The sequence below is a fragment of the Phyllopteryx taeniolatus genome, chromosome 5 (genome assembly GCF_024500385.1).
Source record: "Phyllopteryx taeniolatus isolate TA_2022b chromosome 5, UOR_Ptae_1.2, whole genome shotgun sequence".
Lineage (NCBI taxonomy): Eukaryota > Metazoa > Chordata > Actinopteri > Syngnathiformes > Syngnathidae > Phyllopteryx > Phyllopteryx taeniolatus.
The window spans coordinates 26,725,050-26,741,253 of record NC_084506.1 but is presented as its reverse complement, the minus strand read 5'-3'; the positions used below and the strand labels follow the sequence as shown (position 1 = coordinate 26,741,253).

Sequence of the window (16,204 nt, the reverse complement as noted above, 5' to 3'; positions counted from 1 at the left end):
TTCTCATCAAAATTGAATTAGTTTTATAGCTTGGACCATGACCCAACCTCTACTCAATTTAAAGGTAATCCCTTCAGTTGGTTTTGCATAATCCCGCTAACTAAATACCACCAGACCTCCCCCGAGCCCAAACCACCCAAATTTGATCAGCACCAATTTTTGTCATTTGACTACTGTATATCGCTCATTAGCACCCATTGTGTCCGAGTTAGGAACGTAACATAAACAGGGGTTCACGATATGCTGTGTGGCGACCAGTCCAGGGTTTCGGCCAGTTTGCTGGGATAGGCTCCAGTTCACCCGCAACCTCAAGCGCTATAGAAAATGGATGGATGCATCTAATGAGCTTTTGCGGGTGTACCTAATGTTGCGTCCAGTGGGTGAGTGCAGCAGCGGTCTCCTGCTCACCTGTCAGGCAGCGCTTGGAGGACGGTGGGCATGAGTACCCCGGAGATGGCCTTGTAGAGGATGGAGTCGCACACCCCGACGATGTTGACCACAGTGGACGAGCTGAGCACGGGCAGCATGTGTGGTGGCATGCCTTGCCAGAAGTGCAACAGGAAGCTTTGGACCTATACACACCCACAGAGCGATGTTTGGTGTTGTTTACGTGAGTAGCAGAGGTGGGAGTAAGCCATTTACTGTATGCGCAAGTAGTAAGTATGTATCAAGTCTTAACCTTCAAGTTTGAAGTAAGTCAATTCGAGTCCACACTAAGGGATCTATTTTTGGAAAAGGCACAACGTGCGTTGCAGCGCAAATGGTGATTTTTGTGGAAGCGCAAGGTTCTCTGGTGTGTTTGTCAATTTGGCATACCAACCTACGCCAAGATAGGCGTGCTGACGCATCGTGGGTGTGACTTTTGACATCTTGCCTGGCACATGTGACTATTTGGTGACTGAAAGTTGATCTTTCGCCTGCTCAGACCATATCTAAATTTGAGTGAAACGTAGACCGCTGGTCTAACACGATTTTGGTGAATTTGATCGAGGTGCAGGCAGATACGGGAGCTCCGCAGACATGTATCAGACATATTGCATTCATAAATACTGTATGTGAACAGCCTGCATTGAACCCTTTGAATCATGATACAAATCAATTTATTTAATGCGTTATTATTATAATTTTTTATTAATATATTTTTTAATTCATCCCACATGCACGCAGCTATAGATCAATGAGGTCCAGGTACATATTTAAGATCCCAGCTCATTTTGTATTTAATAAGGTTATACCGTTAACGTTCAATGTGGCAGTCATGCAGGGATTTTTAAAGGGAATGAAAGAAGCTGCTTCGATTGGACAGGATTGAAATCTGCTGTGGTGATGCCAACACTAGCACAAACGTCCCAATTAAATGTCCATGAAATTACCAAAACCGGGTCTAGCCCTCCTCCTTGCAGAGTTACTGGATTAGCGCTCGTCACGAAAAATCATGTTCAATCGCTAATTACTTTGTCATTGATTAAAATGGTCTAGACACGTCGCTGCCGCCAACCTTGCACAAAGTGGGCGAAAATGAAAATGGTGCGCTTCCTTCTGCACCAAAGCATTATGTCTATCCATTTTAAACAAAACAGGCTTACTCAAATGTATCGAACCTATTTTCACTGGTTATTGTCTACAAAACATCCAGACTTTCAAACTTGAGGTGACATAATGCCGTACAGTTACCGTGAAGTGCGGAAGATGCAGTTTTACAACACTTTTCAGACAGATCAAGTGTCTAAGAGAGTTAAGAGATTTGTTCTCAAGCAATTTTCAACACTTTAAATTGGTGAATAATGCGTACAAATAACAGATGATATGGGGAAAGACCAATAGTATCAATTTGTCGAAAAATTCAAATTGACCATATTTGGACAGATGTGGTTTCTGCCCGACAGCAACAGTATGTACTGTAAACAGGCAAGACCTGTCAATCATGAGTTTAAGTCAAAGTCAAAACTTTTGTAAGTTTTCACCGGGCAAGTCCCAACTCCTAAAAATGGAGAGCAGAGTCTGAACAAGTCATCTGACTGGAGTCCCCCCACCTCTCAAGTAGCAGTTTGATACAAAGTCAAAACAAAGCCTCACCTCGTCAAAGTTAGCCCGGATGACTGTGTCCAGTATCCTCTGGCAGTGTGTTCTGTACATCATGATGAAGGTTGACACCTGTGGGCGACAAGTGCAGTATTGATCGACCAGGGCGCAAGGAAATTTCGCGAGCAAAACAAGGAGATAAATCCTGCGCAAAGCATGGGAACGGACGAATTGGCGTTACAGCGTGGTAGCTATAAAGCAGGCTTTAGAGATCAGCAAAACATTTCAAATCACGGCCCCCCATGTGTGTAAAAAGGCGGACAGCTAGTGCTGGGCCTTTGTCCGCGCCAAGATCTTATTATCTCCCCCAAAAGATTAAGAGTTAGCGAGGAGCCAGTATATAAATCCTCCAGGTCTTTCTCCAGAGCTTGAGCCAAAGGCAGCGGGCGGGGGTCTATATCACTAAGGCCAAGTGGTGGCAAAAAGACTCACATTCTGTACTTGTAAGTAAAAGTACCGATACTGTACAGATAAAAAAATATTCTGGTAAAAGTGGAAATACTGATTCAACTCACTTAAGTAAAAGTAAAAAAACTACAGACTTCGAAATGCACTGAAGTACTCAAGTAAAGAGTAAAATGAATTTGTACTGTCAGTTATAGACAGTACCCGTACACAACAGAAAAGGGAAAAAAAATCATGGCTGCACACAAATCGTGTTACTATTGCTTAGTTAACTGACTAACAAAAAATGTTCAATTAGCTAATGATACAGATTACAATATTTTCATTATTCACATCCCCACTATATTGCGTTTTTAACTATTGTTTTTTTTTTTCAAATTATTTTGTTTTTACATTTCATTTACTGTCAGTGATGCCAGCAACACGTTACTTTGTAAGAGATTACTCTAATATGACCGCTGTTTTGGCTCAGTAGTAATCTAATACGTTATTATTTCGAGACAAGTAATCAGATTACATTTACTTATTCAAGTCACTGAGCGTTACTGTTGTGGCTATGACGTGCTCGAAGTAAACAGACCTCATTTGACCTTGTAGAAGAAGAAGTTTTAATGGGCAACAACAACAGCTGGCAAGCTCCCAAGTAAGTTACTATTGTATATACAGTAATATCATACAAGTTGTATGATATACAATCATAAAACCCTGACTGTGTGTTGTATGATACAACACACAGTCAGGGTTTCATGAAAGAAAAATGCTGGGAAGTGTGCGGCTGCACTGTCGCTACACTATTTGTGTCATTTTTGTCTTCGTAAAAAGTGTCAAGCAGTGTGCATGGTTTGGCGACTGTCTTCATGACGGGCCGAGCAGTCGGCCAATGGTTTCAACGCTTGAAACGCCGATGCAGGCTGTCGCAACGTCGCAGCTTACAGTCAATCAAAATACACAAAGGCTTCCACTCACGCAAAAAATACGTCATATATTTTACTCAAGCAAAGGACAGAGCAACTGCCGTGCCACACCCAAGCCATATGAATACAATATATAAAGTATCAAATATTGTGTTTTACAACAATATGTAACTATATTTAGAATGTATAATACGCCTGCATATGAAAAAGCAAAGCTTGTTGCAAAATGTATGCGCACAGTACGTACTGCGCTGGGTACCTTCAAATGAATAGAGCGAGCGAGACTCTTTTAAAATGTCCAAAGTCTTGCTTTAATTCTCACCCACGTCCACTCCCCTTAGCAAACCGGTTCTTCCTTAATTATGAATCTATCTTCATATGTTTTAATAAATGTGATAAAGTACAATATACTGTACGTACAGCATCAAACGCCTATACAGGGTCACTGTTCAGGGGGTCCATATAGCCACTCACATAGAAGCTGCTGTTGGCCACAGTTCACGCACAGACACTCACACACAGACTAGCCGATACACAGACACTACAATACGTACAGTATTTTCTATCCATTCATTTTTTTGTGTTATGTGAACCTATTTTGGCAAGGAGTCAAAATTACAGATACAAGATGACTCAAAATGATTGCCATTTGCAACCTATATAACAGTGGTTAAAATTATTATTAATAAAGCCATTTATCACATGTTTCAGATTATTTGAAAGGAAGGGATAGCAAAAAGAACCTTCAACAGATTTTTCTGAAAATGCCTTGGACAACTGAGCAGAGGACTTTTTGTGTGGAGACCTATTTTCAGACCAGGTCATTTAAATCAATGCAGGTAATATTTTGAAGGAAGTTCAATTTCATTTGTTAAACCGGACAAAACTTAGATCTACAGATGGGCCATTAAGAAAGTGTCCAGAACCTGAGCTCTATAGCTGAAGGTGTCAAAACTGGACGACATTTGAGTGTTACGGTGGCTGGGAATGTTGATGCTGTCAGGGACTCCGTCGTTCGCAGCCCTAAGAGGTTGATTCGGAGGCGGACCAAGGAACTAGACATTACCCGGGAATCAATGAGGAGCCTTACCTAACCCCCCCCAGATTTCTACCTCTGGGGCTATTTGAAAGACCATGCATGCTATGAGAACAACCCCCCAACAATCTTAACAGATTTGAAGGCAGAAATTACAGCCAAGATCAGGGCTATTCCGAAGTGTGTCCGTGCTCTCGACAATTTCACACGCTCCATCCAGGAGTGTCTCGGACGCAAAGGTGGACACTTGGAGCCCATTTTGGAAAGACCATAAAATCTAGACCACATGGACTAAAGACCTCAAATTAATTTGTGTAACAAATAAAGCAATTCCATCATCAGTTGTAAAAACGGCAGGCACTTATATGTGTTGCAATCACTTTGGGTCACCCTTTATCTGTTTTCAAATGTAGGCAGTAAAAGTAAAAAAGTGGTCAGAAAAATAAATACCGTAGAAAACATATGCTATTTTAAATAGTAAGTACAGATAGCTGATAAACCTACTTAAGTACAGTAACAAAGTATTGGTACTTGGTTATTTCCCACCACTACTAAGGACAGACTTCAAAAAGAGAGCAAATGTGTGTTTACCCTCTCTTCTGGCAAGCTGGCAGGCAAATTGAGGTCTTTGACATTTGGGAACTCTGGCAGCAGTGTCCCCAGCTTGGAGCGCGGTGAATATGCCACTGTCTGCTTGGTCACCTCCTTCTTGCCTGCCTCATTTACCCACGCCGCGCCCTTCTTGGAGTACATCACGTCGTAGTACTGCGACGTCTCCTTCACCGCGATACCGTAGTAGTGGTACCTGCACCCATTTACATCACACTTACATATGTACTTATCCACATATACCGGTAGTTGTACGTACACGGAGCTCTCAGACTATTAGGACCAGTACCTCCCTTGAATTTAACTTGAAATTTGCAGCCTTTGGCTCAAATTGCTATTATAATTTACACTTAAATTAACATAATACACTCTAAATATTACACATTCTAAAAACAATAACTAGCGATACTTCAGTTTGTTTTACAATAAATTATGTACAACAATACAAGAGTGCTATCAAAAATCTGCCATTACAAAGATAATAACAGTTTTAATTGCATTCCATCCATCCATTTTCTGAGCCGCTTCTCCTCACTAGGGTCGCGGGCGTGCTGGAGCCTATCCCAGCTGTCATCGGGCAGGAGGCGGGGTACACCCTGAACTGGTTGCCAGCCAATCGCAGGGCACATAGAAACTAACAACCATTCGCACTCACAGTCATGCCTACGGGCAATTTAGAGTCTCCAATTAATGCATGTTTTTGGGATGTGGGAGGAAACCGGAGTGCCCGGAGAAAACCCACGCAGGCACGGGGAGAACATGCAAACTCCACACAGGCGGGGACGGGGATTGAACCCCGCACCTCAGAACTGTGAGGCTGACGCTCTAACCAGTCGGCCACCGTGCCGCCTTAATTGCATTCATTTAACAATTAAAAACAGTTTAGGTCACCTCATTAGGGCTGTTTGCAGATCTAATTAACAAATACAGAAACAATGGCAATAAAGGCAAATGATACATTTGTATGAAATTTTTGTATCAAGTAAAAAAAGTAAGAAAATATAAATTATGAAAGACGTGTACAAACTAGCCTACATCAAAAACAAATATCTGGTGATTAAAATATGTTGATTGATTGATGAATAAATAAATAAATACCGTAAGATAATACAGGCGCATTGTAATAAATGAGAATATCCTGAAAAGATCAACCTAGTAGTTCAATTAAAAAAGTGAAAGCCATTACTTTATATACTGTAAATTGATTAAATAAAATATTTCCCCCCCAAAACAATACTTAATAATAAAAACATATGAACCCAAAATGTTTTATTAATAACAATAATAATAGTAAAAATAAATGAAACTCAAAATAATAATAGGAAAATAAAATAAATTGATGATGCAAGATGACAAGCAACTTAAAAAAAGTAAAACATATAGATAGGACAATAAAGCAAATAAACTTCCAAATGATAAGAAGAAAATAAAAATAAATGAGCTTGAAAAGATGACAAGGAACTAACTTGGACTGCCCTCTCGTGCCGAGTCGTCTGGTGGTTAGTGCTGGAAACTGCTGTCTGATAATCTGTTTAAAAACATAAATAAAAAGATGCTTGTTGTGCACTTTTCATAGCTGATACATTTGCATATTTGATGGTGACACAAATAGTTCTTATTGGAGAGATATATGTAAATGATAAGTTTCCCACTATCCCCCACTTTTTTTGTGGCCATCTCCAAGGGTCGGGCTGCGGGGAGAGGAACTTTAGCAAACAGTGTCGCTCTCCATTGTGTGCCGTGAAAACAGAGGCCAAGCTGTGAACTTTCTGTCAGGCCCCCCGCTTGATAAATGTGCAGACAGGGGAGGCAGTGCAGGGCCCACTCTCTCCTCTCCTCTCCTTTTTTTTTTTGTCCTGAATCAATGAAGCCTTCCTAAAGGACACCCCACACCGCTTCAGCCACTGATCTAACATTCCGCAACATCTCACCCTTCCAAATTTCCTTTAATTACACATTAATCCCGGCCCCTTCTCTTTTTCAATATCTTCCGACAGGAGCCGCCGAGGGGAAAAGTGGGGAGGGAGGGTAGGGAGGGGAGGGGGTGCGGCGTACGAGGGCCGGGCGGCTTTGTCATGCTTGTGAGAACGGAGCAAAAACGGTCATCTTGTCGGCAGGATTGGATTCTGCTGCTGGAGGCTTCACACTGAGGCCGAGCTCAAGCTGCAGCAGGGAAGCTTTGCCGGCCTCATTTAGCGCAAAAACTAATAAAGCGTCAAACTTTGCGGAGGCCACAGATGCGGGCATACATTACATTTTGGTAAGGATCTGAATAAACGTGTAATTGTTTTTTTCTTCTCCCCACTAAGCTTGTTCTGCCTTGTTTAGTTGTTTGTTAGTGGGCAGAATTAAAGAAGAACGACAATATGGATTGCCACAAAACAGTCATTGCAGTTCGGTGAGAATCTGCATAATCGGTGCAACATCTGGGATTTTTTTTCCCTCACCACTATTGTTAATACTGCAACATTGTTAAAGTTAATATAATAAAATATAACATATACAAGTAATAATAGTATGTATTTGTATCTTGGATACATTTTTAGAAAGTAAAAAAAAAAGTGCACATACATGCTTTGCATTAGACGGCGACATTAGTTAGCAGGATTATCCCAAAAGAAAAACTTTGTAGAGGAATAGATCATAGGACAAAGAAGAAGTCATTGGAATTTAGGTGACCATCTGGATGAAGGCGCAGATGACGATTTTCTGTTTTGGTTTTTTGACATTTTCCTACATTTCCTTCTCAATGAATATTGAATGTCAATGACGCATTCAGTGTTTATGCGTGGCCATTTATTTGCCACTGAGTACCAGTCTAAATCATTATTTTTTTGAAACATTACCTTCCCGAAGCTGGCCGCATTGACGGGCTGCGTGTCGTGCTTCTCGCTGAAGTCGAGGTAGTGCATGTAGAGGGCGCTTCTCGGGATGCACACGCCTTCTGCGATCTCATAGTTCTCCTCCAGCCTGGACCACACAGTGAACACATTAAGGATCACAAACAGTAGAAGGTAGCAACACGCATACTGTACTGTAAGGAGTACTGTAATAACCCTCTCTGTAGCAGGATAGATGAGGTCATTGAGTCAAACCTTAGATAACGTGACAATATATAACAAGCAAAAAGGACTATGGACAGGTAATTGCCACTCTCACATCACTATAGAAAATCTGCGTAGGTAGATAGGAAATTACACTGGACTTTCACAGCTATTTTTACTGATGATTAAAAAAATAATAATAATTGTGTTAGTGAGGACTTCTCCTTTGCCGAGTTAATTGATCCACCTGTCAGGTGGGGCATAATCAAGATGTTGGTTGGGGGGACGGTCCTGTGGGGGTCAGAAAACCAGTCAGTATCCGGTGTGACCACTATTTGCCTTCTATTGGCAAAGGAGAAGTGCTCAGTATTGCAGATTTAGACAGGTTTGTGATCAGTATTGGAGAGAACATAGCGAAAGGCTTATACTGTATGTTTAAGTTCAACTTGTGAAAAATGGGAGCAAAAACAAGTTTTTGTATATTTTTGTTCAGTTTACATAAAAGGTAAAAATAACCATACCATTCCAGAGTGGCAGGTGTCGAATGCGGTTTGGAGGCCCTGTTATTTTCCTTTTCTTCATCTGAAATAAGGACAAAACTAAGGCTACTTATACATTAATGCCACCACATTAAAATAATTGTATAATTTCTTGCTTTATGTCTAAATGACATTGTTTATTACGTGACGCACGCTCGTCGGTGGACATGTTGCCCAGGGACATGTGGCTGGAGTAACGTTTGGTCTCGCTCTCGTTGAGGCATCGCTCGATCCAGCTCTCTGCAGACACACACACACACACACACACACACACACGACGTTCCATATGATACTTGGACAGAAATCAATGGGGTCATCATTCTATAACAGGGATGTTCACTAACGGCCACATACAGTAAAATGTAAGGAAGAGGAGGGCCACATGAGTTTGAGTTTGAGGGAGATTCTACATATACTGGAGGTCAACATATGTGAAGCAGTTCAATGGGGGGGAAAGTCTGCATCTAAACTTTGTGTTATCAGTGACAAAGCAAAAAGTTAATAGTATTAGTGTGCTATCTTGTAAACATTCAAAATTTATTTACGTTTTGTATTTTGGGATCAATAAATTGTAAGATATCATTCAACAATAGCATTATTAAATTTTCATTTTTACAAATAAAAATAGCCAATATCTTATAACATTAAACATTGAAACAAATGTTAACTTAAATTTTAAAAGTGACAATTTTTCAACAAACTTTTTTTTTTTTTTTACATTAAAAGCAATTTTAAAACTAATTTATATGAATTTATTTTTTTTCCATTTTAAAGAATGCAAGTAATTCACTTTTCCATTTTTATTTTAAATAAAAATAGGGAATATCTTATAACATTTAATTTTAAAAAAATGTCAACTGTAAAATTTTACATAAAAAACTGACACATTTTCATTAAACCTTTTTCCTGCATTTAAAAAAAAGTGTGATTTATTGTAATATTAAACGTTTGTTTACACATTTTCAATTGAAAAATAGTTTATCTTTTTAATTTTGATGTTTTTTCTCATAAGTTTTTCTCATTTTTCTGGCCTTCTTTTGTCTGAATGACGTGGATAAACGTTAAAATGATGTTGGACGGAATTAAACTTTAAAATCAGCAAACAAAACAGTTTATGATAAAAACCTTCAGGCTAAATGAAATGTTTTGTGCCATAAGTGACTTATGGCACAAAACATTTCATTTATCATGACGATAATGGGCGTTGTGGTGACAACAGTGGATTGTGTGGGCAGTGCTGCTGCCAGTTACGGCAAGCCGTTTGAGTATTTAGTCCTAATTCCTTGATTGATTGATTGATTTTTTTTTTTTTTAATGTAACTACTTTTACGCATGGGAGTTATGGGCCACAGGGGCTCAGAGACTGCAGGTGGGTGGGAGGGATGCGTTTGTGGTTTTTATCATTTGTCTTGTGAAACACTTTGTTTTGCTATTCAAGTATGAAAGGTGCTGTATAAATATAGGTTTGATTGACTGATTGATTAAGTGTTCGACTGATTAATCGATTGATTGCTATATAGCGATATTCAGCTTGAGGTCCATGCACTATTATGCTTTTTGTCCACGCCAGTAAGACAATTCGACACACTAGAAGAACAACCGTGTCTTACTCGTAAAACTTTTTCCACTACTGCCTTCCATTACTGTATGACTGTTTTCTGCACTAGATGACATCTGTACGCTACTATTACTACTACGTGAAGTGCTAGATGTTAACCAGTAGAATTTTATGTCACTAATAGTACAGTAGTGCCTTGAGATACGAGTTTAATTTGTTCCGTGACCACGCTTGTAACTGAAATCATCTTTTCCCATTGTATTGAATGGAAATGCCATTAATCTGTTCCAGCCTCCCTCCCAGAAACAAAAAATATTGTATTGTGTATTTTAATGAGAAAATAGCACTCCATAATGTTTTTCTTCATTAAAAAAAATATATACAGTAATGACATAATTAAATAGAATAGAGCAGTTTTTGTCAAACGTCATTAAATGAATTGCCATTCTTCTGTTGTGCCCGCCTTGGACACCTGGGCGCAGTATAAGAAAGACAGATGGATATACTGTGGACACCCGCACGTGGTGCGGCACCCCGTGGATTTTTTTCAATTACTTTTCTTTTTAAAAGAAAAACTTGAATTTTTTTTTCTAATATTTCCTTTTTTTTTTGAGTGGCGGGGGGGGGGGGGACAACCTGGAAAAAGCTTACTGGTGGCTTATCTCTGTTTAGGGTTAAAGAAAACATTATTTTTTTCAATGCAATTATAATGGGCGTCAATAATTCATGGATTTTTACTAAAGCCCCAATCCCTACGTCTCGTGAATAGCGGCTTCCATTGTACTGTTCACTGAGACGTCTCGTCTCCTCTCTCATCTCATCAGCGTGGTACAAATATGAGTTGCTCTATGCAGAGGAAATTGTCTACTTGTGTTGTGAACCATTCGTGTTTAATCCATTGCTTACAGGGTTAAAGCACCACAACATACAGGAGATGCTATTTAGCATTAACATTAAGCTAGTGGAAAGAATTGTTCACAAATTGTATCTGCCAAATTGCTGCTTGTTGTGAATTGAGTCACTGCCACGATACCGCAACTCGTGTCTCAAGTCTATGCTCGCGAGCCAAAGCAAAAAATCCGCCGAACAACAGCTCATATCTCGAAAAACCTGTAAATCGAGTCACTCGTATCTCAGGGTGCCACTGTAATCCAAGCTGGGTTGATTGGTAATCAAGTACTAGATGGATGTTAAGATGGATATCAAGGATGTGGAGTAAATGCTCAAATGGCTTGCCATAGCCACGGCTCTATTTGAGTTTTTTTTTTTCCTCCACACGGCAGGAATCCAGCCAGCATTGTCCCCTGCACCCCCCGCCCCCAGGACCCCATTACACCCTCCGTCCCTCCCTGCCTTCCTCCCCTGGGAGAAGACGACGACGCAGCACCCCGGCTTAAAAGAGCTTGTGCACATTTAGTGAGGAGGCCATTGTGCCTGTTTTCATTTCCAGCTCAAATGATGTGCGTGTGTGTGCGCGCGTGTGTTGTGCGCGCGCGCTTACTGGGAGGCGCACTGATGGAATTCCAAAAAACGAAGTATTAAATTAATTAATCAACCTTTGGAGACTTTGCTTGGTGTTTATCAGAAGAACATTAGCATTTTAATGAGAGTTGGCCCAAGGCATAAGCAAACTAAGCACCTGCTTAGCGCCCTACGACTACGAGGGGACCCGCAAGAGCAATTAACAGTCAATAGAGCTTGGAATAGAATTTTTTTAAATATCTATTTTATTTTGGGAGTATTATTGAGGAAAATCACCGAGTAACATCAAAATGAAATGTTTGGATTAAGGTTTTTATTTTAACTAAAGCTTTTGCACATTTTTACAAGGGGCTTTTTATTTATTTTTTTAACAGTGGTGGCTTGACTTACGAGTTTCATTTGTTTCGTGACCACGCTCGTAACTCAAAACACTGGTATCTCAAATTATATTTCCCCATAATGGAAATGCTCTTAATTCGTTCCAGCCCCCATAAAACACTAACAACTGGTGTGTATTTTTTTTTTTTAATAAGAAAAATTGCACTCTACAAGTACGGTACTTTAAAAAAAAAACATACAGTATTAATATAATTAAATAGAATGTAAAGAAGCGGCACGGTGGACGACTGGTTAGAGCGTCTGCCTCACAGTTCTGAGGACCGGGATTCAATCCCCGGCCCCGCCTGTGTGGAGTTTGCATGTTCTCCCCGTGCCTGGGTGGGTTTTCTCCGGGCACTCCGGTTTCCTCCCACATCCCAAAAACATGCACGGTAGATTCATTGACGACTCTAAATTGCCCGTAGGTGTGAATGTGAGTGCGAACAGTTGTTTGTTTGTATGTGCCCTGCGATTGGCTGGCAACCAGTTCAGGGTGTACCCCGCCTCCTGCCCGATGATGGCTGGGATAGTGAGGAGAAGCGGCTCAGAAAATGGATGGATGGATGGATAGAATGTAAAGAATTGAATCGTTAGTGCGCATGATTTTTACGCTTCAATAAATTGTGGCTCCTTCTGCTGTGCATGCCTTGGCCATCAGGGACCAGTATAATGCATACATGTGTATATACAAGAAGAAGTCGGTCATAACTGCTCAGTAAGTTGCAGTAATATTAGTCATTTTTGGCAGAGGATAAAGAATATATGCCTGTGAGTATTGTCTGTCTACATGTGTTGATGTAGCGCTTGTGTTCAAATTCAAGTTTTTTAACGGTTTGTAACACCGCAACATCGATTTTAGTTACGTTAGCACTAGATAACACTTTTACAGTAACTGCATAATATACTGGTTTATTTTTCTTACTTTTAGTAGTCCTAGATGATATTCAGTATCCCTGAATATCCCTTTATCATTTGGAATGTTATGTAAATAAAGCCCATTCCTCCCGTAGTGTGACACTGCTGCAATAAGATTATAGTAGGTGTATGAATGATCAATAATCAATATTATTGGCGGAAATAGTGGGCCCCCAAATCTAATGTTGCTCGTGGCGTCGTGGACCAGCTCTGCATTTTAATGAGATATAAGGGAGTGAGGGAGGGTAAAAAAAAGTCCTCTTTTTTTTCCACGCTAACATTGATGGGATGTGACAAGCACAGCGGCTGTTGTTGGGACGCAGGAAGGAGGGGCGGGGGTCACAGGTATTGAAAAGTGTTTTGCGGGTGTGGGGGATGAAGAAAACGCACGAGCGTCTCAGCAGGGGACAAACATAAAGGTCATAATTCTCATCATCATTATTATTGTTATTAGTAGTACAATGAACCCCCCTGTTTATCAGTGGGGGGGTCCGAACACACCCGTGACATATTGAGACACCCTACGCTTTAAAACCATTTAAATGTATTAAAAGTCACTTTTTTCAAGTATTCCTTCATGCCTGTCCTCTCTCTCTTGCTGCCAAGAAATGGGAGACGTTCATATAACATCACGAAGAGGAAACAAAACGCTTGCACAGTTCTCCAAATAGGAGGCAAAGCGTACTTGCTTTAATCTACTGTACTGTAAATCTGACACAAAACATGAGCCAATTAAACAACAAAATGTTCAACCAAACCATGTAATTATGTCTAACGAAAATCCACTAGCTAAATGTTAACATAATGCAAAACACCACAGACGGGCTAATGGAAATTAGCATTGTCAGGGTAATTATACACCTGCTACTTTAACACACATGGAGAAGCAACACATACAAACAATAGTGACAGGCAGGCATATATTCTCTCTGCTCTGTGGGAACAACAACTATTACTGGAGTTCAGACGGGGACCTTCTCTGCCTCTTCTTCTTGCTCTTAATTATATTGGATAACTTCCAGTCAACCTCAGTGCTGGCCAGCATACGGTAGCACAAAGTAGCACTACAATGAAGGCGCACGACACGAAATTGGGACTTGCAAAAGCATGAATAAAGTTTTTACTGACATGGTTTGCATGTGCTAAATGTTTGTAAGGTGAATGTGTGAAGTAGTACAAAAAAATCTGCAATACAGCGCGGGGGGCGAAGGATGTGCCGTGATATAGCAGGAGAACAACTGTCGTACAGGTGTAGCAGTATTAAGTATTGTCACACCATTAGGTACACCTGCACAGTCTAATCCAGGGGTGGGCAAACCTTTGTGTACAAAGGCAACATTTTAGACAGGCCAGTTCATACGTAGATGAGGTTTAAAAAAAAAAAAAAAAAAAAAAGCTTAATATGTGTACATTATCCAAAAGTTTATTTTAATATTCAAATAATAAGGCATTTTCATTTTTATTTGTATTAATAATTAATTTCACGAAAATTAATTAACCAATTTTTTAAAGAAAATCCTTGAAGACTAAATTGTCCTGAGCTGTGAATGTGAGTGCGAATGGTTGTTCGTCTGTTTGTCTACATGCGCCCTGCGACTGGCTGGCGACCAGTCCGGGGTGTACCCAGCCTTTCGCCCAAAGTCACTTTGCCTTTCAAGCTGGTTGCAGACGACCGCAATGTATGCTTGCTCGGCCATCCTCCAAATTGTCTTCAATGCCGCACGATGTGCACAATAACAATGTGCTTTCATATCATTTTAGACAAAACATTAGGTACACCGTCCGAGAAAAATCTTATCTTTGTGGGAATCCTAAAGAGCACTCCCATGGGTGTTCTTCTGCACCAAAGTTCTTTATTATATTTATAATTATTATTCCACCCATTTTTTTGTCCTTCCACATCTGTCAACTAATTCAAACCATTCAAACATCCAAATGTTCACAAAATTCAGGAAAGTCAAGGTCCTATTCTTCACATTCCAAATATTTCCAATTTCCCCCCCAATTGCACATTTTCACAGTAAAATTCCCATATTAGGAGATATTTTACACATTTACCTCCTTCTTCTACATTTCTTGACCGGTTTAAAACATTCCAACTTGAATCTGTTTAGCTTATTCAGGACATGTCCACATTCCCCAAATTCCCACATTTTCACATAAAAATTCATAATTTAAGAGATATTTGACCGATTTACATCCTTCTTCCACATTTCACAACTGATTCAAATAATTACAACTTGAAAATACATAACTCAGTGGTTCTCAAACTTTTTATACCAAGTATCACCTCAAAAAATACTCAGCTCTCCAAGTACCACCATAATGATCACCATTAAAACACAGTAACGTAGTAGGCCCGAGTGCTCATCAAAAACTAGGCAAAGGTTTTATTCCTCAAAGGTATATTTAATATTATTGTAAGCCACTGTAACATTATGCACAGTTTGAATATTAACACTGCGCTTAAATATATAGACAAATAAAAAGCTGTACTTAAATAATGACTGTTAAAATGTATTGGACATAAGTTAAATAAAACTTGTACATAAATGTTTGAAAACAAACAGTAAGTGCAAATGTATTGTATTTAAAAGCTAATTAAAATGGAACTGTACTTAAATGTACAGTACTGAATTATTTAAAAGTTTAAGGCACTGTAACATTATGTACAGTTCAGCGATTATTTCACGTAACACTCGTGGTACTCGAGAGAACCAGTTTTTAGCTCATTCAGTACATCTTGGGAAATATTTAACCCATTTCCAAAACTGCCAAATTTTAACGATAAAATTCCCAAACTCAGAAATATTTTGCACATCTACCTCATCTTTCCACATTTCGTGACCGATTCAAACCAATCCAACTTTAAACCTTTCTGCTCATGCAGCACATCTGGGGAACTATTTAGCACATTTGCCAAACTCCCAAATTTGAACAATGAAATTCCCAAGTTAAGAGATAATTTACACATTTACGTCCTCCTTCCACATTTCTTGACCAATTCAAATTATTTCAAATATTTCAATCTCACATTCAACATTTCAATAATTCAGTCAATTCCAAAGCATTAAAGTTCAACTTCAGCGTTCCCACACAATTTACAAACAAATTGCATTCTCTTGTTACTATTATTATTATTAGTAGTAGTAGTAGTAAGTATTGCTACAACAATAGGTGCACATGCACAAACCATCCATCCATTATTTATACCGCTTAGCTGGAGTTTATCCCAGCTGACG

General features: G+C 39.6%; 1 protein-coding gene across 2 annotated transcripts in view; it reads right to left on the bottom strand.

Annotated features, from left to right (window-relative positions):
* rfx4 (regulatory factor X, 4) overlaps positions 1 to 16,204 on the bottom strand; it is a 33,514-nt gene that overhangs the window by 13,561 nt on the left and 3,749 nt on the right. For both annotated transcript variants that reach the window (XM_061774373.1, XM_061774374.1), the window contains exons 2-8: positions 8,783 to 8,869; positions 8,612 to 8,672; positions 7,893 to 8,016; positions 6,513 to 6,574; positions 5,029 to 5,242; positions 2,077 to 2,154; positions 409 to 572 (exon numbers count right to left, since the gene is read on the bottom strand). In XM_061774373.1, the coding sequence (XP_061630357.1) occupies positions 409 to 572; positions 2,077 to 2,154; positions 5,029 to 5,242; positions 6,513 to 6,574; positions 7,893 to 8,016; positions 8,612 to 8,672; positions 8,783 to 8,869 (790 nt within the window). The remainder of the gene's footprint in view (positions 1 to 408; positions 573 to 2,076; positions 2,155 to 5,028; positions 5,243 to 6,512; positions 6,575 to 7,892; positions 8,017 to 8,611; positions 8,673 to 8,782; positions 8,870 to 16,204) is intronic.